This window comes from Cryptomeria japonica, chromosome 4 (assembly GCF_030272615.1).
Source record: "Cryptomeria japonica chromosome 4, Sugi_1.0, whole genome shotgun sequence".
Classification (NCBI taxonomy): domain Eukaryota; kingdom Viridiplantae; phylum Streptophyta; class Pinopsida; order Cupressales; family Cupressaceae; genus Cryptomeria; species Cryptomeria japonica.
This window is the reverse complement of record NC_081408.1, coordinates 411,647,252-411,673,998: the sequence shown is the minus strand read 5'-3', so window position 1 is coordinate 411,673,998 and position 26,747 is coordinate 411,647,252. Positions and strand designations below refer to the sequence as shown.

The 26,747-nt window shown below is 37.5% G+C and overlaps 1 protein-coding gene across 1 annotated transcript in view; it reads right to left on the bottom strand.

Moving 5' to 3' along the window:
- The window catches only part of LOC131031040 (uncharacterized), a 95,910-nt gene that overhangs the window by 55,175 nt on the left and 13,988 nt on the right, over positions 1 to 26,747 (bottom strand). Inside the window, exon 2 of the mRNA XM_057962057.2 lies at positions 19,336 to 19,445. Coding sequence (XP_057818040.2) covers positions 19,336 to 19,445 — 110 coding nt within the window. The remainder of the gene's footprint in view (positions 1 to 19,335; positions 19,446 to 26,747) is intronic.

The following is a 26,747-nucleotide window of genomic DNA, read 5'->3' as shown; positions in this document are numbered from 1 at the left end:
AAGAAACAACAGACTTACCTTTAGGTCTAGGCACAAAATCCCAGACATCATTCTTGATGATGGATTGATATTCTTCATCCATAGCTAGCTTCCAAGCTTGCTGGCTCATAGCTTCTTCTGTGTTGGATGGTTCAGACTCCATGATGTTGCACATCATTGCAGCATAGTTAGAGAGCTTCTGAGGTCTCTTACTTTCTCTGAAAGTGCCACTAGGAGCTGCAAACTTTTTTGCATCTTGAATTGTGCTTCTAACCTAATGTGGTCTTTTCTTGCTGACCGCAATTGGTGCAGGGCACCTAACACTCCAAGAATGAAATCTTTGTTTTCTTTTAAATTTGTGTGTTATGTTTGTGATGTAATAATGGACCAACCATTGAGGACTCAGTAGAGCCATGGTTGAGTTGTCCAAGTTTTGGTTTGAGTCAATTGTGTTCAGGATGCTGACAGCCTAAGAAGTGAGATGCTTAGGTAGCTCACAGGTAAAATACTCCAGATGAATGCATTCATGTATTAGGGGTCAATTGAGTTGTGTTTAGGTCTTCTAGGGTGTTTGAGGACCTTTAGGAGTCCTAAAATGCATTAGAATGCAAAATTGCATCCTGGAGCAAAAAGTTGTAAAAGTTGATGAGCAACATTTTGCAATTTCTTGCAAAAGTTGCATTTTTTGGTTTTAGGCATTAGAAGTTGGTTGAACCGGCTGAAACAAGAGCACATAAGCCAAAATTCACTTCATTGTACGGGGGGGGAAGATTGGAAATGCAAGAGCAAGTTTTTGGTTTGTGAAGCAACCTTGTTTCCACCGGTTTTGGACAGTTTTTGACTTGTTTTCATTGTTTGTATGGTCCAGTACGGACTAGATGGTGTAAACTCATTGCCATCTTTGAATGTTCATTGTATTTTCTTTCATTAAAGTTGATTTGCAGGTTTGATTGTCCTAGGTTGTAGAGATTTCTTCCATTCTTTGCAACTAGGAGCAAAACCCTTGCAAGTAGGGTTTAAGAGCAAGAAAATGGCTCTAACCTAGGCATTCTTTGATGGCACCTGTTGAAATCACTAAGAATGTTAGGTTAGGGTACATAGCTCTAGAATAGGGTGTGTGGTGTTGCAGGTCCAGGAGGAGGAGAAACAATGAAGCCCTAGGCTCACCGCTGGGAGTAGGTGAGTTAGGACAGCAAGAAAGGTGCGATTTATGAGCACATGGGGATTGGTGCAGGACCAAGTGACACATGAATGGAAAGCCCTCTGAGTGTCCTTGAAGGTTCCCAAATTGTTTGGAGCGAGAGATTTGATTGATGAAGAGTTTTAGACACATCTTGCCAAGGTTAGGCCTAAAACCCTTCAAAATAGTGCAGCATTGGAAACCCCACTTGTACGGATAACCCAGATGCACTTTTCCAGTATAGTCTGTAACTTTCAAAAGGGTACTCAAATCCATGATTTATTTCTAGGCTTGTTTGGGACTTTTGCAAATTAAAACCCTAAAACCGCCTAGGGAGGGCTAATGCAATTAGGCCTATTTAGGTGCCGATAGAGACCTAGAAGGGTTAGGAAGCCAAGGCGATGGATTTGGTGAGCCTTAAACCTCAAAATGCATTAAAGACACCTGGTAGAAGCACTGGGAAACCATAGGAAGTGTTTGTGTTAAGATCCTTGCAGGAGTGGTTGGAGCCCAAGAGAGGAGCGTGTGAGTAACTGAGGTGGAAACCTCAAGTGGTGGAGTTGATTGTCCAGAAACCATTGGCTATACCTAGAAGGCAAGTCAAGAAGGTTCAGACCTTGGAGGTCTCATTATCATAACCCCAGCCAAGTGTCATAGGAAGGACTTGAGTAGTTGAAGGATTGAGTAGGACAAGTCACTCGAGAAGGTGTAACAAACAAAGCTCCAAGACTCTCTGCATCAGAATGGTATCAGAGCCATTCTTTGAAAGATTTGGTGTATGTCAAATTGTGAAGAATCAGAAGCAAGTTCAATGCCTCCAAAGGCAATGACTCCAGAAGCCATCCGGCAGTTGGTGGCAGAGATGATAGAAGGATTGAAGGATGCAGAAGGAAGTAGAGGAACCAGAGAGGTTAAGAAGGAGAAAGGGAAGGTTAAGACAGAATGGGGTGATGAGACTGATGAAGAAGTGGAAGATGGAGAGGAACCAGCAGCAATAGCCATGCCTCAAGACCAAAAGCTATTCTTGGATGCAGTCAAATCCATTTCTAAAGACAACTTGGATGGATTACCCACATATGGAGGAAACCTCAATGGAGAAGAGTTGCTAGATTGGATAGAGGCTCTCAATAATCACTTTGATTACAAAGACGTAGCAGAAGAGAAAAGAGTCAATGTGACCAAATCAAGAATGAGAGGATCAGCATTGGTTTGGTGGAATATCATGCAAAAAAAAAGGATACAAGAAGGCAAAAAGAAGATAACTTCATGGGAGTGTATGAAGATCAGACTTAAGGCACAATTCCTTCCAAGAGATTATGAAGTTCAAATCCATAAGAGACTGCAAAATCTGAAACAAAGGGAGATAGATGTCAATGCATACACTGAAGAATTCTATAAGCTCAGTTTGAGGGCTAGGAAGCATGAGAATGAAGTGGAGAAGTTGGCCAGGTACATGAATGGCCTTAGACAGAATATACATGATGAGATAAGTATCCTCACATCAGACACTGTCCATAAGTGTTTTCAGTTGGCCCTAAGGGCAGAAGAAAAGATCAAAAGGAGGAGTGAACAAAATCAGAAACATAGGGGAGGTAAGAATTTCAGAGGTAGAGGAAACTTTGGTAGAGGGCATCAATCACCAAGAAATGAAGAGCAGCAAGGCCAAGAAGGCAGTGGAGACTCTCAGAGAGGAGCATTTAGAGGATCCTATAAAGGAAGGAGCAATTTTAGGGGCAGGTTTGGAAACTCAGGAAGAGGAAATACAGTCTTCACTGGTAGGTGTTATCATTGCAATCAAGTTGGGCATACCATGAGTAAGTGCCCGCGGAAAGCCTCAAGCTCCACAAGCTCATACATGGGGGAAAGAAGAACTCAATTGTTGCAAGAGGAGGACACTCAGAGTGTAACTTCTTCAATCAGCAAGGCAGGGCCAGTGACAAATGGAGAAAACTTGATGATGAGGAGAACAATGCTCAAGATACCCCAAGCTCAAGAGCCACCACAAAGGAAAAGCTTGTTTAGGACCACTTGTAGTTCACATGGGAAGATTTGTAAAGTGATTGTAGATTCAGGTTCCACTGAGAATATTGTCTCAATTGAAATGGTGGACAAACTCAAACTGAAAAGATTGCCTCACCTCACTCCCTACAAGGTATCATGGCTCAACCGGGGGCAACATGTATTGGTTGATGAACAAGCATGGGTGGATTTTGAAATTGGTGAGTACAAGGACAGATTGCTATGTGACATATTGCCTATGGATGCTTGTCATTTGTTGTTGGGCCATCCTTGGCAATATGATGTGAGAGCTACTCATCATGGGGAGAAGAACAGCTATCTTATCACCAAGAATGGGAATAAGTATCAAATGGATCCACTACCTGAACCAAGGGAAGAAAAGAAAATAGGCTCAAGTGTGATGCTGATGAGAGGAAAAGAGTTTCTCAAAGTGATGAAACAAGAAGGTCATCAAGGCCATGCTATAGTGTTGAAGCCTAGAGATGAAGCTAAGGCAGATCCAATGAGTGAAGTGCCTCAAGAGGTGCAAGGTCTACTCAAACAATATGCAGAAGTGATAGGGGATGACATACCCGATTCTTTGCCTCCAATGAGAGATGTAAATCATCAAATAGACTTAATACCAGGGGCCAATCTGCCAAACAAAGCTGCCTACAAAATGACACCTAGTCAAAATGAAGAGATCACCAAACAAGTGCAAGAACTCTTAGACAAAGGATCTATCAACAAAAGTTTCAATCCATATGCTATTCCTACTGTGTTAGTGCCAAAAAAGGGAGGCAAATGGAGAATGTGCACGGACTCCAGAGCAATCAACAAGATTACTATAAGGTACCGGTTTCCCATGCCAAGGATTGAAGACCTATTAGACAATCTAGGAGGTGCAAGCTACTTCACAAAGGTGGACTTGAAGTTTAGTTATCATCAGATCAGAATCAAACCTAGAGATGAATGGAAGACAGCCTTTAGAACCAATGCAGGCCTACATGAGTGGTTGGTGATGCCATTTGGCCTCACCAATGCACCTAGTACCTTCCAAAGGCTCATGAATGAAGTCTTAGTTGAGTTTATTGGTAGATTTGTAATTGTGTATCTTTGTTGTCCTCATTTTTGTTTCCAAAAATGAAGGACCATAACATAAAAATTTTGTGAAAAAATGAATAAAATTACTCTATGGCATGCTTCCCGAGGCAGAATTTCGACTAATCCTTGGACTGGCTTAATCCTCAGTCCATCCTCAAACTACGTTTCGAATTTCGTCGCATTCTGGGTTCGTTTGCTATGTCTTTCCTTCAATTTCGGGTTTTAAAATCCCGTTTGCAAGTGGAGAATTTTCCTTCAACTGCAAGTTTTAATGATTTCCATTGTTTTGGTCTTTGTAGGGAAATTTTTAGCTTATTACATGTGCACTTTATTAAAAAATGAAAACTTGTAATTTGTTTTAAATTTCCCCTTTATTGTTTTTATTGTTTTTTTGCTTTTTTCAGTTAAAATAGAGATTTTTTGGTTAAGTTACAAGTAAACTTGTAGTTCTTTCCAAAAACCCCTACTTTAATGGTTTTTACATGTAATAGGGATTTTAAACCCCTATTACATGTGTGCAAGTAAATTATAACTTGTTGTAGGGGTTTTATTTCCCCTTTGCAAGTGATTTTAAACTTGCATTTCTCTCCCAAAAACCCGATTTTGCCTTGTAATTGAAAAAGTGACAATTTAAAACTTGCACTTTGGTCTAAAAAACCCGATTTTGCTTATTAAGTGCATTTTTGACATTTTAAACTTGCATTTTGTTCCAAAAATCCCGATTTTGGCTTTGTTGAGGAAAAAGTGAAAATTAGAACTTGTTGTATCTTCTAAAAAACCCGATTTTCACATGTTCATGAAAATTCGAACTTGCTATTTGTCTCCAAAAACCCGATTTGCAAGAAAAACGTTTTTGTTGAACATTTCAAGGCGAATTTTGTGGAGAATTTGTTGAAGGAAGGCGTTTAGGATTGCTCGTTATTTTCATGCATGATTGGACACCTTTCACGCCACATGGAGGTTGTGTTTGTTGGTTTTTAGCTTTATAACAGCCACCACGTTTTTTCAAAAACAACGTTTTTTGCCATTTGGAATGCCACGAATCTTCAATGGTATGAATCGTTTTGGCTTGGAGTGATAAGGCGTTGAGGGTTAAAGAAGATTCAAACATTTTCCATGCCATTTCTCATGCATTTGCTGCCACGTTTTTCAGTTTTGGGCGTTTTTGCAAAAACGTGGCTAGGGTTTGGCATCTTTGATTGTCTCTATTTATTGGATTGTCTTCTTCATTCCAAAGATTGATTGCATTTTTGGAGAAGCTTTTTCAGTTTCACTCAAGGTATGTTTTCCTTTCTTTCTTGTTTCATTTTATTATTTTCTTGTTTTCTTAGTTTTCCTTTCTAGTTGCATTTTTGTAAATATGTTGTTCTTCCCTCAAAAATCGGTTTTTGTGAGAGATTTTCCCCTTGGTATGCAATTTTTGAATTGCATTGTTCTTCCCCTTTTTTCCCTCTTCACTTGTATTCGGGATTTTAAATCCCGATTACAAGTTGGCTGGAAATTTTTGTTCTTCCCTTACGGTTAATGAATTTAACCATTTATGGTTGAAATTCCAAGTTGAAAAGATGTGAAATACCCCCCCCTTTCAATTCGGGTTTTAAAAACCGGATTACATGTTGAAAAGTTCTTCCCATTTTCATGAAAATGACATCCCTGGATTTTCCCATTTCTATCCATTCATATTTCCCATATCCGTACTTTCCATTTTCGTCATTTTCCGCAAGTCAAATTCTCATTTTCCATCCATTTCTCCATTTGCAAATTTACAAGTGTACTTGCATTCGGGTTTTAAAACCCCGATTGCTAAATGTTCTTTCCAACTTGTATACTTGCAAAAATTTCCCCAATATCCGAAATTGGTCAAAGTCAAGATTTTCCCATTTCCATATATTTCCCCTCTTCCTCTCACAAAATCGTGAAGTTCAAGAATCGAAGTTTTTTTCCATTTGAAGACGGAAGAATGTTATTTGCAGCTGACTATGATGTTGCCTTAACACTTTTAAGTCTTCATCACAGTATTCCAGGTTTCCAATCAATGTCTGATTTGCCATCATCTCCGGTTCCAAAAAAGATGAAGTACAAGTATGACAAGTATCAGAATGAGGTGGCACCTTCCCAAGTTTCTTCCCCTTTGGATCGTATCAGAGACACAGAAATAGGGCACGTGGATATGTCAGAGTTTGTCAAGAGGGTGGAAGATCCACAAGATAATAACATGCAGCGGTTGTTGGACAGCCATATCCATCATGCGTCTTCCTTCCCGGTGGCTGCCCTAGAACCTGAATTTGTTCTCGCCTGCACCCATCATTTTGACAAAGAGGCAAAAGTCATCAAAAATGATGATGGTGAGGCAATAATTCGTCTTAATGCAGATACGATCGAGAAGGTTTTCAGAATACCTCCCGCACCTGTTTACATGGAAATCTCCAAAGAAAGTGCAGCTGATTACTATGTGAAAAGGGAAAAAGATTGTAAGCGGCATATCAACAGGTGGATCCAAGAGCCACGAGCCTCCTTTTCAAGGTGAAATAAGTTGTACCGCTGCGATTTCAAATGGGAGATAGGAGACACCATAACCCTTCTCAGCAGAATGATGGGCCTCGAGCATTCTAATGTATTTGAGCCATGGATGTACCAGTTCATCATGTTCATAAGGCAGTCGCATCATATATCATGGGGAGAAGTCATCAGCGGTGCCTTGTGCGAACAACTTGCAGCAGTCCCTTCCACCATGACTTTTTACATGAACTCATATTTGGATACTTGGCAGCATCACTTAGACACTTTCCAGGTCTTTCTACCAAGGGTGATCGCTCACTTATACCAGTCTAGGAATATTACAATCAGTTGCCTTTGAGACCCAGCAGACTGCATTTCCGAAGAGTCCAAGATGCATTCTTCGGATATTTCATGTGTCAATTTGACAGAACTCTGAGGAACAAAAGAGTATCAGATGAATCAATTCTTCTGGTTCCCAAGAATCAATTCGTGGAGTGGAAAGGGCTGCTCAGAAGGTACAAGCACTAGATTCCTGGGTTGATCAGCTTCATGATCTATGTGCACAGGTAATAAAAAACATTTTTCAAATGATGTCTAAGTTAGAAACCATTGAGGAAAAATTGGATCAGACTTCTGATACTTTCAAAAAGAATCTGGAAAGTATTGAAGAAAGTTTGACAATCTGGCGTGCCATGCCCCAACAAAAGGCTGAGTGTTTTGCAGGAGCATGCCATCATCTCTTCCAGGGTCATGTACTTGGAATTTGAAGAGCTTCTGGAAAACAAGGCTTGTTCTTAAATCCCTCATTGAGGAGATTAGTGATGCAAAGAGATTTCGGGGTGAAGTTTTCCGAGATATTGTCTCACATTGTGAAAGGGCCTCTTGCAACATATTAAATCAGGATGGAGAGCTGATTCCAGAAGAAGTTCTTGTTGATTTACAAATGAGGATTCATAATGAATGGAGAAGCGAACAATTCTCGGCCGCTTCAATTCAAATGTTGATGAAACACCAAGTCTTTTTGCATGAAATTCAGTCCATTCTGGATAAAAACAGCTCTGCGCTCCTCTGGTGTCATGACACTATTGTGAAAACCATGGTTGTTGCCAAGAACACCCATGAAACGGATCCTGAGGAACTACAAATGATCATCCAGAAGTTTAAAGGATTTGTGTCTTCACGTGCTGCAACTTAAGTGTTTTTCAACACTTAGTTGTATTTTTCCACTTTTGTAATCTTTAGCTGTAGTTTTCCTTTCGACAAGTTACATGTAAAAAAAAATTTTGTAAAATGCAAGTTAACTCATTACTTGCACTTTTGTAATTACATGTAAGGCAACTACAAGTTGTGTCCAATTAGGACTATAGTTGGAATAAGTCTTAGTTAGTTATTGAAGTCTTAGTTAGTTATTGAATAAGTCTTGGTGGTTGAGAGAATCTCTCTAGTTAGTTAGGATCCTCCCACCTTTTTCTCAAGGCTCCTCTTCTATAAATACTTGAGGAGTCTATTGTAATTTTTATCTTTTTGAAAGCAAGCAAAAACTCTGTCAAATTTGCAGCAAAGAAGTCTTTGAGCTTTTATGTGTAAATTGAAAGATTGAAAGGAATAGAAGAAAATTACTCAAGCTTTGAGTCTTTGTGCTACATTCTTGAGTTGGTGTTCCATATTTCCTTCTTTGTAAGTGTTTTTTTGAGAGCTTAATCGAATTTGATTTGCAATCTTTGAGCTGCAAGTATTGAAGATTAATTTAGTTAATGTAGAAGTTCTATTGGAAAAAGTTGTAAGCCTTTGTTCTTACACTTGTTCTTAAACAGAATTTAGAAGTAGATTGTGTGGGAAATAGTTGTAAGTCTTTGAGCTTACACTACTTCTCATTGTTTTAAAGAAGAAAAGAATAAGGTATTTCAGTCTTTGAGTTGTCATAACTTGTTCTTTATAGCATTAGTGTAGAAAATGGTAGATAGGACTTCATATAATCAAGTCTTTGAGCTTGATATTGTCGTTCCGTCCCGAAGGAAGTGACGGAAGTCTTTGCACTTCCAGGAAACTTCATTTCCTTTCTCTCATTTCATTTGAAAGTGGTTATTGTTGTTTATATTCAATTGCTATCCTTTTCTGTGAAGAGAAAAGGATATTGTCTTTCTTGAAAGAAGAAGAAAGATTGTTGTCCCATCCTATTTTATTTCAAAGCTGTAGTTAGATAGGGGGAGCCTTCCCTTAATTAGGAGAGTTTTACTCACGTGCTGTGGTTGAAACCACAATTTTGTATATTTCCCCAAGTGTACAAAATTTTCAACCAACAATCTTGATGACATTTTGATCTACAGTAGGTTCAAGGAGGAACACCTCAAGCATTTGGAGATGGTTTTGAAGAAGTTGAAGGAGGCTCAACTCAAGATTAACCTTCAAAAATGTGAGTTTCTGAAAACAGAGCTAGTATACCTTGGTTTTGTTATTCTCATGGATGTTTAAAAATGGATCCAAGTAAGGTAGAAGCAATACTTGATTGGCCTATCCCTAGGGGCATAAGTGAAGTTAGAAGCTTTCATGGAATGGCATCTTTCTATAGGAAATTTGTGAGAAACTTTAGCCATGTTTGTGCTCCTATTCTCAATACCATTAAAGGAGGGATTAAATGTCACTTTCAGTGGACAGAGGAAGCCAATAAGGGGTTTGAAATGTTGAAAACCAAGATAGCAGAGCTGCCAACCCTTAGATTGCCTGACTTCAATCAGTTGTTTACAGTAGAATGTGATGCAAGCCAAAGGGCAATAGGGGCAGTTTTAAGCCAAGAGGGACATCCTATAGCTTTCTTCTCAGAAAAGTTAAATGAAGCTAAGCAAAGGTACTCCACATGTGACTTGGAGTTGTATGCAATGGTTCAAGCATTGAAAAAATGGCGTCACTACCTACTGCCCAAAGAATTTGTAGTCTTCACTGACAACCATGCCCTTAGTTTCCTCAATGGGCAAGAGAAGGTGAACCAAAGACACCTAAAGTGGGTTGAGTACCTACAATCCTATACATTCACTATCAAACACAAGAAAGGGACAGCCAACAAAGTAGCTGATGCACTAAGTAGGAGAATCATGACCATGCAGGAGATTCAATTGCAAAGTGTGGGTTTGAGTGAGTTAAAAGACCTCTACAAGGATGATAAGGATTTTGCAGAGATATATAATGTTTGTACTGATTTTTCTAACACCTCACATGTCTCTTTTTCAGAATACATGATACAAGAGGGTTTGTTGTTCAAAGGTCATCTTCTTTGCATACCTCAATGTTCTATGAGGTAAAATATTATTCAAGAGAAACATCAAGGAGGTCTTGGAAGTCATTTTGGCATTGATAAGACTTTGGAGCAGGTTGGTAGGTTTTATTATTGGCCCAAGTTGCAAACAGAAGTGAGAAGGTTTGTAGAGCAATGTACCATCGGCCAAAGAGCAAAAGGATTCTTTAAATTCAACGAGAGCTTTAAATTCTTTCAACCTACTTGACACTGCATCGGATTCTTTAGATTTTAGAAAGTAAATCCAAGTCTTTCTAGAAAAATCATCTATAAATGTAACATAGTATAAAAATCCGCTAGGTTAAGGAACAAACATAGGTCCACATAGTTCAGAATGAACAAGTGCTAATTTTTCTTTAGCTCTACTTTCACTTTTATGAAATGGACTTTTAGTGTTCTTACCTAATGCACAACCTTTGCAAGCATCATCATGAGATTGATTAAGTTTAGGCATACCTTTAACCATCTTCTCAAGTGAAGGAAGTGCCTGATAGTGAAGATGACCGAGCCTTCTATGCCATAGCTCGCTAGATTCAAGAGTTTCATGAATGAGTGCTCGAATGGGGTTAGCTGAAAGCTTATACAAACTGTCATATCTATTTCCAATAACACGAGCAGACTTAATGCTAGATTTCTTAGGCCATGCAAGTACTTTACCTTCGAAAAATGCTACTTGATAACCTTTATCTTCTAGAGCAAAAATAGAAATTAGATTCCTCTTAATTCCAAGGACAAATAAGATATCACTAAGATGCAAGGACATACCAAATTCTAAATTTAAAGAAGTGCTACCAAAGCCTCTTACCGAATACTGAGCATCATCACCAATTACCACATGAAGGTTGGACTCTTTCTCCATCAAGTCTGAGAGATGCTCTCGATATCCCGTGATGTGCCTAGATGCACCATTGTCGATTAACCAGGTGTTACTATCGGTTGGCACATTGTTGGACAAGGCGGAAATGAAGAGGTAGTCTTCATTGTCCTCTGAGTTTGCAACTTCATTCAGGTTGGCCTCTCCTTGCATGGGCGAATTTTGACATTCTTTGGCATAATGTCCAAACTTATCGCATCTGAAGCAATGAACACGTGAAAGATCCCTTGGCTTCTTCCTTGAATCGAAAGTTGGAGGTCTGAAGTCTCTATCTCTTTTGAAGTTGTTCTTCTTCCAATGACCTCCCTTTCTTCTAATATGTTGAGATGCAAGCACATGTTGATCTCCTCCATGAGAGCCTTTGTGCATTTCTCTAGCAGCAAGGCGAGACTCCTCTTGAATACAATCTGACCGAAGGCGATCGAAGGAAGGAAATTCAACTCTTCCACTTATGCTTTGAATGAAGGGATCCCACGAGTCGAGAAGACCATTCAACACAATCATGACAATATCCTTGTCCACGACTTCGCTTCCAATGGCGCTGAGTTGGTCCTTCAATTCTGAAATCTTCATGAAGAAGGACATGACTGAATCTCCTTTGCACATTTTAACTTGAAGAAGTTGCTGCCTCAATGTGAGTGTCCAGCTGATGTTGTTGATCTCATATATCCCTTCAAGATGTTTGAACATCTCTCGGGCTGTCTTCAACTTGGAGATGACTGAAACAAGATGATCCTTCACGGAATCAATAAGAAACTTCTTTGCTTTGACGGCATTCTTCTTGAATTGCTTTAGCTCTTCTGGATCTGAAAGTTCAGTCAGATCCATATCTTCCACGAACTGTAACAGCTCTAGTTCTTCAAGAGCAAGGAGGACACGAACTTTCCATGATGCGAAATTTAGGGCACCTTCAAGTCTATCCTCTACTTTCAGACCTGTAACCATCTTGCAAAACTAAAACTGAATGTGAAGAGCAACTAATAATCTGATTATTTAAATGAACCTAAAGCTCTGATACCATGTTAATTTTAAAGCAATTAGGTGATAATTTGATCAATTTGAATATAATCAGACTATGTATAAATAATGACAATAATAAAATACAAGAACAGTAACAGCAATAAACACAAGACACCAATACCCTAAGAAAACCTCCCTCCTGGAGGTAAAAAACCCAGCCTCAAACTTTAGGATGTATTATATCAATGGTAGGCAATTACAATATAACTGATTTATCTCTTATTGCTGTTCTAACAGCAAGTTGTCATAATGATAGATGATGCAGCCTGAATCAGAATCTTGACAACTTGATAAGCCCTTGGAGTTCGCCAAAATGCAGACCTACAGAAGGTGTCTTTAACAGCCTGAATCAGAATCTTGTCAACTTGATAAACCCTTGGAGTTCGCCAAAATGCAGACCAGCAGATTCACTAAGGATAGTGGAAATAGATTGCATAAAATGGAAGAGCAGAGCAGATCGCTATATGCAAATGTGATAAATTGTATATTTCTTCATCTTGAAGTTGTTATGTATATATACCCTTCTTTGGCGGTGGATCACATTAGGTCGGTTTGCACTAATATTAATTATTGTTAATTAATATTTACCACGTTGGACATTGGTCCAGTCCAATCCCTTTAGCACGTTACACTTTTGGGCCCAGCCCTATTACATATGAATTGCCTTTCACACGCCACATTTGGGTCTAGCCCAATAATATTGAAAATAATACATGCATATTTGATTTTACATAATCCGAACTTAGCTAATATTTTCAACACAACCTAGATAGACAATGTTACCAATGCAAAGCTTGATGCTACAATCTACATACAATTTGATTCTTGAAGTTCAACAATTTTTGCAGCATATGTTAGTGTCAATTCTCATTCTCAATGTCCTATGCACAAAGCACTGTTACTATAAGTAGGTCTTAGGGATTTGAAAATAATAATTAAATACCCAAAAGTAATTGTTTTAAAGCTAAACTCTCCAAAAGTTGCACAAAAAAAATGAAATGAACTCAAAGCAAATCTAACTTAAACAATACTTTAACTACTTTGCCCAAAAAAAAAATGAAATGAACTCAAAGCAAATCTAACTTAAACAATACTTTAACTACTCGGCAAAAAACTCAGGGACTTGGAGAGCTCCTGCAAGTTTCTTGAAGCCCCAAGTTTTCCCAAAGTAAACTCACCAAGTATTTTTGCAATCATTGAAGAGTTTTCCACTAAAACTCATAAGTACTCATCGAGTCCATGTGAAAAAATCACAAAACAGAAAACAAGTATTCCTTATGCAATGAAAATCCACTGAAAATACAGCATAAACATTGAAAAACAATATTTTTTACTTTATAAAAATTATTATAAATGTCATGTTTGCATTTGGGCTTTGGCAACAAAGGCTATGCCCCTCAACCATCCCCTAACTGCAACAAGGAATACCCCAAGCAAGCCGTTTCCCCTTGACCCTTTGAGGCAAACTACCCCTTGCTAGGGGTTTCCCCACAAACCCCCACCAAACTCATTTAATATTCTGTAGTTGTATTTTCCATTAAAATTGCTTTTTTTATTTGCCAACTTCTCACCAACTTTCAAATTTTAGTTCTGCAGAGTCTAAGTCAAGTCTAAGTTTGCAAACATTGTCCTAAACAACTACTAAATAAAATATGACCAACTAAAGTGACCTAAAATAGGCCCTCAACCATTACCTAGAAATAGAACACCAAAACTAGCCACTGCTAAAATAGCAATCTACACATTAGTGTCCTCTAAGATTCTAATATCACTTATCATATTTAAATTGGTGAACCCTCAATGACAAAAACTCAAAACCCTAACCACCACGAATCTAACATCTCAAATAATCTAACCTAGTGACTCAAATCTTTTAAATGTGGATATGATCAAACCCTAGACACAAGAATTGGAGTATTGGCATGGGTTGAGAAAAAGGTGCATGCCAATGCTAGGAAACTTTTAAAATTATAATTTTTTGTTCAGATGTAGTAGTGTGCATCTAATGCAAAGGACACACCAATACAAAGAAGGGAGTTTTCACAATTCTATGAAATGGCACATGCAAGTTTAGACAAACACAACTTAAGAAGTGAAAGACATGAAGCAAGGTCAAAAGCATGCATGGAAGTTGGACAAGCACATGAGAGCAAGGAAAAAGAAGCATCAAATGCAATGAAGGCACATCAAAGCAACAACGAATGACGCACGAAAGTTCATAAGCACTTGAATGAGATTGCAGCCAGAGTAAGGAAAACTAAATTTTGACAAGGTAATGATGCACACTTATTAGCTATCACACGCCTTATAATGGAGAAAATGATTTTAAAAGGAAATACCTCTAGACCAATGGCACACTCCAAAGGTTGTTGATGCACCAATACAAAGGCATGGACTTTTATCAAAATCTTTTATCTTGTGAAAGAGCACATGCCAAGAAACTTAGCCACACCAATACAAAAGATCAGTCTACAAAGAAGTACACGTTTGGGCCTGACCAAAGGGGATACTTTCATCTTTCTAAGTGCCTTCTCCAAATTTATACAGGATGGTGCACAGATGCAACAATATAAAAAGGTCATTTCAATCAAATTCTCTACTAAGGGAAAAATGTGATGGCTGACAAGTTTTGATGCAGACATTCAAACTGATGCAGATTTTTCTCAGAACCTGTAAGATTAGAAATCACATCCTTGCAATACAAAGGAAATTAACATATTAGAACAGAGAACAGTAAATACAATGGATCCATACTCCTGGAAACCACCCTTCTGTATCCATTATTCAAAAATAGAAAAATTGCAAATCTCCAGCCTAATTCCTACGTTTCCAAACATCCTCTGTATTCAGCCACCACTCCCAAATTACCTCCTATGCAGACTACAAAGCAACAACAGTTAAACTCAGAAATCAACTCCTACGTAGCCTACAATGCAACAGCAGTTCAACTGAGTAATCAGCACCTAATTTATCTCCTATGCAGACTACAAGTGACAATAGTTTTTAACAGAAAATCAACTCCTTTTGCAATTAGTTGGCAGTCAACCTCCTAATTCTTAGGAGTTCGTTTGCATCAAGTTTTGTGCAAAGAAATATTCGAGAAGGCATGTGAAGAGAGTGAAACTCATCAAGTCAACAAATTGAACTTTCTGTATAGATATGCACCAAGGATTAGGTGTGTGCCTCAAAGAAGAATATCATTATTCCTACTACCAAAGCAAGATTCACCAACATGCAAGGGAGGAAGCAAAAGCACTTTTGAAAAGGAGTCAAATCTTGAAAAAATTGCCTTCATGTATTGGCATGCACCGAGAATCTAGCACACACCAATACAAAGAGAATCTCATTTGAATGAATGATTTGACTGACGTCCATGAGACCGATCAGTCTATGGGACCAGATATTCACATCCTTAAACTATCTGCATATTCCTTTCAATATCTGCCCTCCTGCTATGCATCTTGACCAGAAAGCTAGCAGTTTGGTTGATCTTATCCTCGTTAAATAAACAGTGCATGCTATCAGCCTTCAAGATGATCTCGTACTGAGCACAGATATCATCATACGCTGTGCACTCAATGAGAAAGTGCCATTCTGTCTCGACTGCACCCAACTTGCAGAACAAGCAAGTTCTCTCTTCCCATACCTCTTTGGGCCTTTTCCACCTACCTGTTTCGCACCTGAGATGATGTGAACTGGTACTCAAGTGTGCCACTAACAGCCTTGCTTTCCCTTTAATAGCTGCCCCTAAATAGGCTTTCTCTCCATTTTCCCAAGCTGGGTTAAACTCTTTGATGTAATACGCCTTTTTACATCCAATGTAGTTGATCCACATGGCAGTCTGAAACTTTTCTATGACAAACTTTTTATTTCCTCATTGGTATTAGGACATTCGTGCAGCTTGATGTTCTACTTGTCCAACCACTTTTTGTTTTGTTTCATCCACGTTTTCTTCCCACGTTCAGGACCTTCATGAAAATTGAAAATATTTTAGCAGTGTATTCATGCAAGCAAAAGGACAATGCAACATGGATTTATTCAAAAAAATTATTTAGTGTCCAAATGTGCACCAATTCACAGGTGAAGTTTTCAAATTTTCAAGACCAACATTTAGGATGTGCCAATACAAAAGAAGAAATTTCGTTGGCATTGTATCTAGTGTTTAGGCATGCACCAATACAAAGGAGGAGGAAATTTTGTTGTCATTTTGCCTAGTGTTCAAGCACACATTTAAGCTTAGGCACAGACCAATACAAAGGAGTGATGAATGAGTGGATTTCAAAGGTTTTCAAAGGATTCCCATAATCAACGGAAAAGCTAGAATCATCAAAGTCATCCAGAGGTACATGACAAAAAGTTTATTTTTATCGCACACTGCAAATAGCACACACTGTTTTTAGCTATCACCATTTTTAAAGGGAAAAGCATATCCAAGGATTTGCTATTTTTTTAGTTAGTTTATAGACCATACTATTTTTAGCAATCTAATTTTAGCACAAGGAACTCATGCTATGTTTAGTGTTCACTATTTATAGCTCAGAGTCAGCTATATTTAGATCACCTACCTCATCACACAAGAGACAAGAATTTTGAAGATATGATAGTAATATTTTGATCTTACTTTAATTGGTAGTCACGTGATTGTAATTTCATAATTAATGGATGAGATAATTTGTAATAAAACTTGCACATCATGCAGAAGCCATAAAGTAGAAGTGTGGTTAGTTTAATTGACTTATTTACCTACAATTGTTGGTAAACAATATAAATAAATACCTTCTTGCACTTAGAGAAAAAAATTGATCAATGGTAATCCACATCCTTGCATTTTCTAGAGTTATTATTCATCAAATATCCAATGTTATTGTGATTTTGTAATTTACTTGACATTTATTATGCCCGTCTTTCTTATGAATGTTTACTGAAATGTTTTGTTATGTGTGCTAAGGTTAAATTGCTTCAATGAATTTGCAAACTTTGTATTGCAGGTGAGCTTGAAGGTGTAGCTCATCACTTCATATCAAGTCCTACATTTAAGTTAACCATAGCATTCATGTTTGTGTTGATCTATCCAATTTGTGTGTATTGCCCTACTCATTTCTTGTTTTTGACTGATCAATGTAAACATATAATGATTCCTAGATGTTGATCTTTCATCTTCACTTTACCCCAAATATTTGCTCCCCTTCCTCTTTTTCTCCTCTCAATTTTTCTGCTTCCTTCAAAGCTTTCTTAACCTCCTTTGCTTTTCCCAACATTCTTAAATTTTTCTTTTGACATCCATTCAGAATATTGATTTGATCTATAAATTCCCTTGAATTTGGATGGGGCCATTGCTGGTGTTCTCTTTCCTGTTTGAACAACTCATTTTGCAGGATTGGAGACCATAAGTTTTTCTCCCAACTAGCTCAAAATTTCTTTTTTCCTCTGAGTGTGATAGCTCTCCAAGGCCCACAATTTCCTCATATAATTTCATCATTGATTATTTCTGCTTTTGACAGTTTATTAATCCAGGGTTTAACTTTTGTTATCTCTGACTCAAGAACCACCATTGGATCAATACTTTGGCCTTTAATGTTAGGTTGAAAATACATTGAACCAAATTTTGGATCCCTGATTTCATGAATGTCCTCTGATTGCTCTACCTTGACATCCTTAACATCCTCATCCTCCACGTTTGAACATTTTAAATCATATATTCAAAATAAAATCACTGACAATCTTGGGGGCAACAAAGAAATTCAAAGACAGAAGGCAACTTTGATATAAAACTATGTTCCACGGGCACATCCCCAGCCTTGGTACCCCCGTCCCCGTACCGGGGACGATACGAGGACACGGGGACATTTTTTCAATGTTTCCTGCCCATTCCAGAAATAGGGGCCATTTCTGGGCCTATTGCTCCAATTTTTACTCTTTTGGAAGTCCATAAAAACTGTCCAGTTGAGTTACAAGTAGAAATAGCATGTTAAGTAGAAAAACTGGAGCAAATATTTTGGTTGCAGACTTCAAGTAGATGCAGAGGAAGCGGATCTGAAATTATTTTTTTTTAAATGCTAAGCCAAAATTGAAATTTTCTGTATTAGCTTGCTATTTTATTCTATGCAAGAGCAGCAACAAAATTCAAGAAATGCATGGGACCACTACTCTGCAAAACTCTCATACAACCTTGACAAACCAGGCAGCACACCTTAATGGGACCACCATGTAGTTTGGATATCCACCATTTTATCGTTTTTATTCATGGATGGCTCCTAAAGCATTGCATTGACCTTGTTTCCACTGGTTTTGGAAAGTGGCCGGTATTCATTTAACAAAAGAAATTGCAATGTTTCATGCATGATGCAACACTTCAAATTTTAGGGACAATCTATTAAATGAATGAATGAACTCAGGTTATTGTCAGTTTTTATAGGATGCTTTGTGAAAGATAATTCAAGTAATAAATGCATAGAGCTTATAAGCTTATATTGCATGAGAAGATTCAGCAGGTTAAGTATTTCTTCCAGAAGGGAATAAGAATGATGCTTAATTCTTGCTGCTAGAATAATATTTTTACCCAATCAATGATATGCATTAATGTCTATGATGAATGCTTTATCATTGTTATGATATGCCTATTTTTTTAACAGCTGTCCCCTGCCGTTCCCTTGAAAATGGCCCAAAAGTATCCCCGTACCAGACACATGTCCCGACATCCCCATCCCCAAAACTCCATGGAACACAGGTATAAAATTATCAACATAAAACTAGAACATCCGCCTACATGAACAAGACAACCAATCTGTACAAAAATCATGATATCAAGGCTAAGAACCAGATCTCAAGAAATACAGAGCGAAACTGGTAGATGGACCCTCCTAGTGATACCTTAAAGAAAATAATGCACAGAACACGTTACAACTTCAATTAAGTAGAAGGCAAACTACATTATTCTAACATGGCCACTCTACATAATGATATGCACACAATTACATAAATATTTACAATAATAATTTATAACCTAGACCATGAAATCTTAAACCAACACAACATAATCATATAACTGAAGAAAGTAGATCTTAAACCCACCATTTGCATGATGTATTTACAGAACCAGAAAAGTAGAAAAAGTGATAAATCCATCTCAAATTCATGTAGAATTGTTTGATAATGACAATTTCAGTCTACCTACTAAAAGTCTAAATCTACCTTCATCAAAATACTAACACTCAGACCTGTTGTAATAAAATTATCACCAGTCCACATCAAATGTTAGTATGTTCTTGAGCTTGGCAAACTTTGATGCACAAATGTACACTAGATTTATTTCAACAGAGATGTTATAGTCGCTAAAAGACATCATTACACAGAAAAAAATTGCTATTGAAAAATCCTCCCAGCAAACCTTACTCTTTGGGGTCTAAATTAAGTAATTCGGCAACTGAGTTCGACCAAACAACGAGTTGTGGATTATCAACAAGAGCTGAAGGAGAAACCTTTGTATAGCAAGCATGTAAAACCTGCACAGTAAATTCAACAGGTCAATGAAATGCACATCTTACAATGAATTGCCAAGAGAAAAGAGATGGCATCATCTTTATTTCAGAACTAGAAAGAAATTGTGGATTTGTATAGAGGCCAATTGAAATTCAGTAGCAAAAGTAGAGATAAAAAGTTAAAAACTGATAAATGAGAAGGAAGAAGCATCTAAAAATTGCAAAGCCTTACATGGCTGTTGTACTACAAAATTAAAAACAATATGAAAAGACCCTGACCTTACAATTGGAACCCATAAGAACCAAACAGACCTTTCCATTCAGCAGCGAAATTTTGGTATTATTCACAGCAAAACCAAAACTCAAATTGTCAAGAATTCCTAGGAAAGTATTGATTTTTATACAAGAGGACTCCTGAGAGTTAGCATACAATTTGTTTAACAAGCATGCTGTCACAAAGCATACCAAATGTTGCAGATGAAACATCACCGAAGAACAGTGGAATACAAAAGATTTCAGCAACAAAAAACTGATATGCCTGAATGCCTAGGGAAGAGACAGATCAGTCCCAAGTTCCCAGGAAAGCCAAGTAGTAATGATATAGATAGTTAAAAGACACATATAAACTCAAATTCTTGAATTCTATATATATATATATTTGAGGTTTAAATTGTGTATTTAAAATGAATTTCAAACTATACAGGTTTTTCCAGCATAAAAAACCAGAATATTTGAATTTTTCTTTTGCAGATTTGCATTAATATTTTATTAGAAATTACAAATTAAAATTTACAAGTCAATTAAGATTGCCTTTTGTGTATCCTTTGCTTCTATGCTTCGTGTGACTTGAAAGAAGAAAAACAAAAGTGGAATCTTTGTTTGATGAAGGTTGAAGAACAAGGATTCATATTTTGTGTACCCTCTGCTTCTACATTTTGTGCAACTTGAAGTAAGAAAAACAAAAAGAAAATCCTTGTGTCTTGAGCATGTGCACAATTTACTATTTAATTACATTATGAAATGTATGGTAACCATAAATTTTGTTTCTTGCAGTGTCACTATGAATTTGACTTCTCACAGCATGAATGATGAAGAGAATCATGAAGAGACCATGAGGGTTCAATCAAAGACTTTGGGTATAGATGTGCGCAAGGTGGAAGGGGGACCAAGGGGACATGAGGCAATTAGCTCTATTTGCAATACACATTTTAGTTGCCCTTCCAAATTATAAGAGCAAGTTGAAACTTTGCCAAGAGTTCCTTTGATAAGAAGTCACCTTTAAAACAATTTGCAACTGAATTGCATGCAAAACCTAGGTCAACAAGGGGCACTAAGCTATGGAGATATCTTTTTTGTCAACTTGAATTTCAAGAGCATCACAAGATTTAATGTACACCTTCTTTATATCATTAGCAAAGGTGTAGGAGTTTGCTCAAATTGTCACTTGAAAAAAGAATTGAAATAAATAAATTGTATTGTTATGTTGGTAACCAATGTACTAGGAATACCTAACACTTTGCCATAGAGGGCTTATAGTCCTACTCCTACTAGTAGTAAGAATACCCCAAATCCACAACTTTCAACTTGTTCTACTTATGCTTTTCCATTTAGTTCAAGTACCATCGCAATAGAGCTTAAGAAGAAATGTAGAATGACCACTAGTGATGTTACAAAGATAGTGACAAAGTTATTCAATGTGCAAAACAAAGATGATGCAAATGATGTCATTCGCAAATTCTTCTTTGTCAATGGTATTCCATCCCATGTGGCTCACTCTCCTTATTCTAAGAAGATTAGCAAAAATTAATTAGAGCAAACCATCATATGTGCCACCAAGGGAGATAAAATTGAGGACAACAATCTTTGATAAGAACTATTACAAGATTAATATTCTGGTGGAGAAAATGAAAGCTGCCTAGGTCACTAGTGGATGTAGCATAATCACGGATGGGTGGACTGATATGAAGCATCATCCACTCATCAACATTATGGTCACATGTATAGAGGATCCTTAGTTCCTTAGGGCTATTGATTGTCCAGGGCATTGCAAGGATTTTGATTTTTAATTCCAAATCCTTGGAGGTGCCATTGAGGAGGTTGGTCTAAAGAATGTGGTGCAAGTAGTGATAGATGTAGCATATGTGTGCAAAGTAGTAAGGAAATTGATTGAGGCAACCTACAGGCATATTTGGTGTACTCCTTGTGTGAATGCCATGAATAATGCACTCAAGGACATGGACATAGTTAGATGGATCAAGGAGATGGTTAATTGTAATGCTCCTCATTCAAAAATTAAATCCAAATTAAATTATCAATTTGTTAAGGCAATTAAGAGAAGACCCCATTTAGGAGCAGTCACTACATGACAAAGGAGTGTTACTTTTTATAAGCTGCAACTAAATTCAGTAGCAGCTAAAGGAATTAGTGGTGCTGAATGAGACAAACCACATCAGCACCAAAAGAGAAAAAGACACCAAAAAAAGGAATCGCAGAAGGGAGTCCAAGTAAGGAGAAGAGGGCATCAATTGTGAACAAATATTATGCCATATTCCAGGTGAGTCATACAACCAAAGAGGACAAAGCCCTCCGAGTTCATGGAGAAATTTTAAGGATGAAAACCCTTAACTTCTATCATGTTAGTGGATGAAAACTCATAACTTGACTAGTAAATAAAGACATTCATACAAAGGAAGTTACAAATTGAAGGAAAAATTTCAGCAGAAAACGAGGATCGGTTACATTTTCAGAAATATTTCATAGGCTTTAAGTTTAAATATTATAATAAAAACTACAATTTTAGATAAATTACTATTTATAAATATTATGCATCTATCATTTTGAGTTAGAATTGCTGTTTTAAGGCAAAACTAAAAAATGTTCTATAACGGGACATTACAATTGGTATCAAAGCAGTAGCCTTGCCAGCCTATGGGTCTAAATCTAGTTTATGTAGTGGAGAGAAAAGGCTAGACGCAGCATTACACGAGGCTAGCAACCAAATCAGAGAGCATAAGATGGCCAGCCAAGAGGAAGAATGAGAGAATGAGTGTAAGGCTTAAATGCAAAGACGCAAATAAACAACGCAATAGCTCCTTCAAATGCTTCAAAATATGAACAATAGAATCAATTCCCTCAAGCTTGCTCAAACTAAGGGAGGATAACATAGTAATTCAAATCATTCAAGGTTTGGAGCATAACAGGTAAAACTCCACTTGGATCACCACCCAAAATCACACAGCCCACATTCTTACCTAGAAATGAGCAGACACAAGAAGAGGAAGAGCAAAACATGACAGCAAATGACTTTGATGAGTAAATAGACACATACTCAAGACCTGATCCAACTATCAAAAGACATTCCATTTATACAATTTCATAATGCAATATCAAGAATATTTCAAGAGGAGAGAAAAGACAACCCATAGAGATCCAAAAGGCAATGTTTTTCACAAATTTCATGAATATGAAGAGTGTTAGTTTAGTAGGCAGCCATAAAAGGAGTGTCTAGATGACCTTGGTAAGAGTTCTTGTAGCACAACAAATGATATTGAGATCTCAACAATTGGAGCTTCAAGTCATAGCAAGACAATCATGGCTAAGAATGGTAACAACACAAGCCTTGACAAGTGGACAATAAAAGAAATAAGGCTTTGGTGTGAAAACTTTGAACATGCCAATAATTCATTTCAGAGAGAAGATAGTGAAGAACCTTGGATTTAAGAGTCTGAGGAGACATTAAATGTTAGTCATGATAAATGTGGAGAAGAAGAAGATGATAAGAAAAATCTAGTTCTGAAATGTGAAGACCAACCATTTTCACATCTACAACTATTGTTGGTATTAAAGAGATGGAAGAGAAACTAGATTCCAAAGACAATTTTTGTTGATGAAGATTTCGCAAAGGAGCAACAGCTTGTGATAAAAGATGAAAATCAAGGAAGATAATCGACATTTTAAAATGGATTTAGAGAGGTTTGTCCATTGGGATAACCCACTTTTTGAAATAATCAAAGAAATTTCTTGGTTCAAATTCCACAACATCTGATGAAATCAGAGTAGCACAACGGAAGTTGAATGGTGAATGGTTCTTCATAAAGAACGGCCCCCGAAAAAATTAAAAGTTGTAGGGACAAAGCAATTAGTAGAGTTGGGTATGGCTCAAGAACCTTAACAGGACTACACGAATCATCAAGCAAAAGTATTTGAAGACATGAACGAAAAAATTGTTCAACAAGACTTAGCAATAAATAGGTAGTTAACAAAACACACTACAGCATTAGAGAGATTCATAGTATTTCCAAGATTGATTTGGGATCTTGTGATGTTCCCTTTTTGTTGACATCAGATATTCAATGGGATTAGCCTATTACTGACCCTCGTAGGCTAATAAGATTGAATAGAGGGTCCTTTGAGGGATGCAGCTTCTCCAATGGTCAGAGATTTGTAGGTTTGGCTTTTGTTTGGCTTCATTTGGACTCCGTATGCATTACTTACTATTTATAGTAAGTCGGAGATGTTAGAGATGGACCCCTGCTATTTTTAGTAAAGGGGTATGGTAGTATGCAGCTTCATCATGTCAGCTCCCAGTTCAGACGACGTTCAAAAAGGATGAATAATAATGGAGATATTAATGTTTATTTAGTTTTAATAAGCATTAATGGTTCTGAGCTTATATTATTAAGTTATAATATAAACTTTATATTATAACTTAAGTGAGGATCGAGGTATCAGTAGTTGGGGCCATTGGAATTAATTAATTAGACTCTCAAATCAAGGTAATTATTGAATGACAAAGTGCATCTAATTTTATTATCATTTAATATCATTTATTGAGCAAAGGAGAAATCGAACTTGTGAGGGAAATATATATATTGTCTCATATGATTTCAGTCTCACATTATCATTGAAAGGTTAGTGGTAGGTATTACATTGCATTCTCATTTAGTTTCAGACTTTGATATATGACCTTTAGAGTTCAATGAATGCATATTATCATCTCATAAATCAGAATATCAAAAAGAAACCACAATCAGCAAATACAAAAGTTTCATGACAAGTGTTTGACAATATTCCTTGAGCATTTAAATCAGAAATTTTCAATCAGATTTGGCAAGGGATATTACAGTGGTATCAGAGCGGTTTCCTGCCAACCTCTTGGGTAGATTGATTCAGCTAGTTAATCATGGTTAACTCAAGTACCCAGAATCAGTGGGACCAGAATATGAAGCAAGTGTATTCCTCATTGGAAAAGTTAAAACAAAACCAGAAGAAGCTAGATGAATTGATTTCACACCCTGCAAAACTTGATAAAATTGCTCGGTATATGACATCTATTTTTAAGGGGAAGGAGAAACAAGAGGACTTTACAGGGGAAGTATCTAGAAACCTCTGTAATAAATTTCTAGCAACTTGTGACCAGCATACAGCTGAACCTATGGAGAAAGATGTTGGGCACAAGACACTTCATGATGACTCCAAGAGTGAAGAGCAAGAGAAAAAAAATAGAATAAAATTTGAAGTGGGTGATGATGAGTCCCTTCATGATTCCTTTGGGGCTGATGTTAAATGCACTCACGAAAATCCAGAGGGAAAAGTAACAGGTGAAGTGTGGACCGGCAGTATTGAGACCGGGTCTATTTCAGTTGATCTTCACCCAGTTGATGTTACAGAAGATAGAAAGGAAGAAACAGTGGATTCTACAGGACAGGGTTGCATGAGTCTCCTAGTTGGTGACATGGAGGTTATGATTGGGGACTCTTTTGATAATCCTAAGAGTGAACTTATTTCTCTGCATAAGGTTAGCGATTCACCATCCACTGAGTCTACTTTTTGGAGTGTTGATGAGGAGTTTGGGTTGGGGACTACTGCTGCTCTAGTACCAAACCAGCAAGAGGACACTTTAGAAGAATATTTTGATGAGAGTCAAGCTCTCCTTTGGCAGCCCACAACTTCTACTAATGAATTTTCCTTGATCCGTAAGTCTGATTTGGAGAGCCAACTTAAGGTTGGTGAAGATAAGATTGTTACAGCGTTGTCCCATTTTGATCAATTTCGCAAGATGGTGGAAACTCATCTATGGAAGGTCCAACTTGAAGGGAGATATAGAGGCGTTGAGGAGGTTTCATCTATCTCTGATTTGCAAGCGTTTAAGACAGCCATGGAGATTATGAAAAATAATTATTTAACTCTTCTTTCCGATAGAGATCACCTACTTGAATTGGGTGTTATATATTCTGATGCATTGAGAACGAAGGAAGAAGAAGTAGACTCACCTAATGAGCTCAGGAATACCAAGGAAACCCTAGAGGCTACCTTAGTGGCACTTTGGCTAGCTGAAAATCAGACTGTTGAGCTTAATCAGAAATCAAATTTGTCACACTCTACTTCAGGTCAACAATCAAATGTAACAATTGAGGAGGACCAACAGGTAACCGAAGTTGATGAACTCCAGGTGGATAAGATGGTACAGGAAGGTTTCGTGAACAGCAAAGAGATAGATGCATATGAGCATGATGTTGATTGTAAATCAGCTGTCTCACATTATGATACAAATAGTAGCTTTGAAGTTAAGACTTTAACATGGAGTGCAAATCAGTTTCATCGGGTTGAACCTCTTGCTGTAGTCTATGAAAATGTGTATCCAGAGGTGGAGGCAGTAACACAAGCCATGGGCCAAGTTGATAGGATTGCCACACTTGTTGATTATCTCATACAACATTGGTCTCAAGATGGAGTTTCCATGACAAGCTTACAAACCATTAGGCATGCATTAGGAAGGATTAAAGCAGATATCTCGTTGTTACTTCCTGATATCGATCATGCCTCTTCATGTGATGAACAAGATGAATCATACTATAGTGTGACTAATGATTCTAAGAGTGCAATATCCAGTGGTGCCAGTAATTCTACTATCACTGAGGTTGTCATCGATGATAGCACATGGGTTGGTTGGAATGAGTATGATTCATCTACATTCAGTAGGCTGATTGTGTTAAGTGATGAGCCATTAACTGAGGTTGGTGCCTTTTATCGCATCTATACAGTGAAGAACGCTCATCTTTTTTCTTTTGATCCACACGTGGATGACCTGATGATGCGTAGGTGTGGATTGGCTCAAGGATTATATCATCCCTTGTGGGATGGAAGGTCGCCATCTACAGAAGATGGGACTAGAGGCTGCAAGTACTTGATTCAAATGGTTGTAGGAAATTATTTGCAAGGACACCAGTCAGTTTTCCATCATACTGATGTGTATCCAACAGGGTTGGTCACTCTTATATCACCGAGATTTCGTACGGATACATGGTTACAGGGTGATTATGGTGT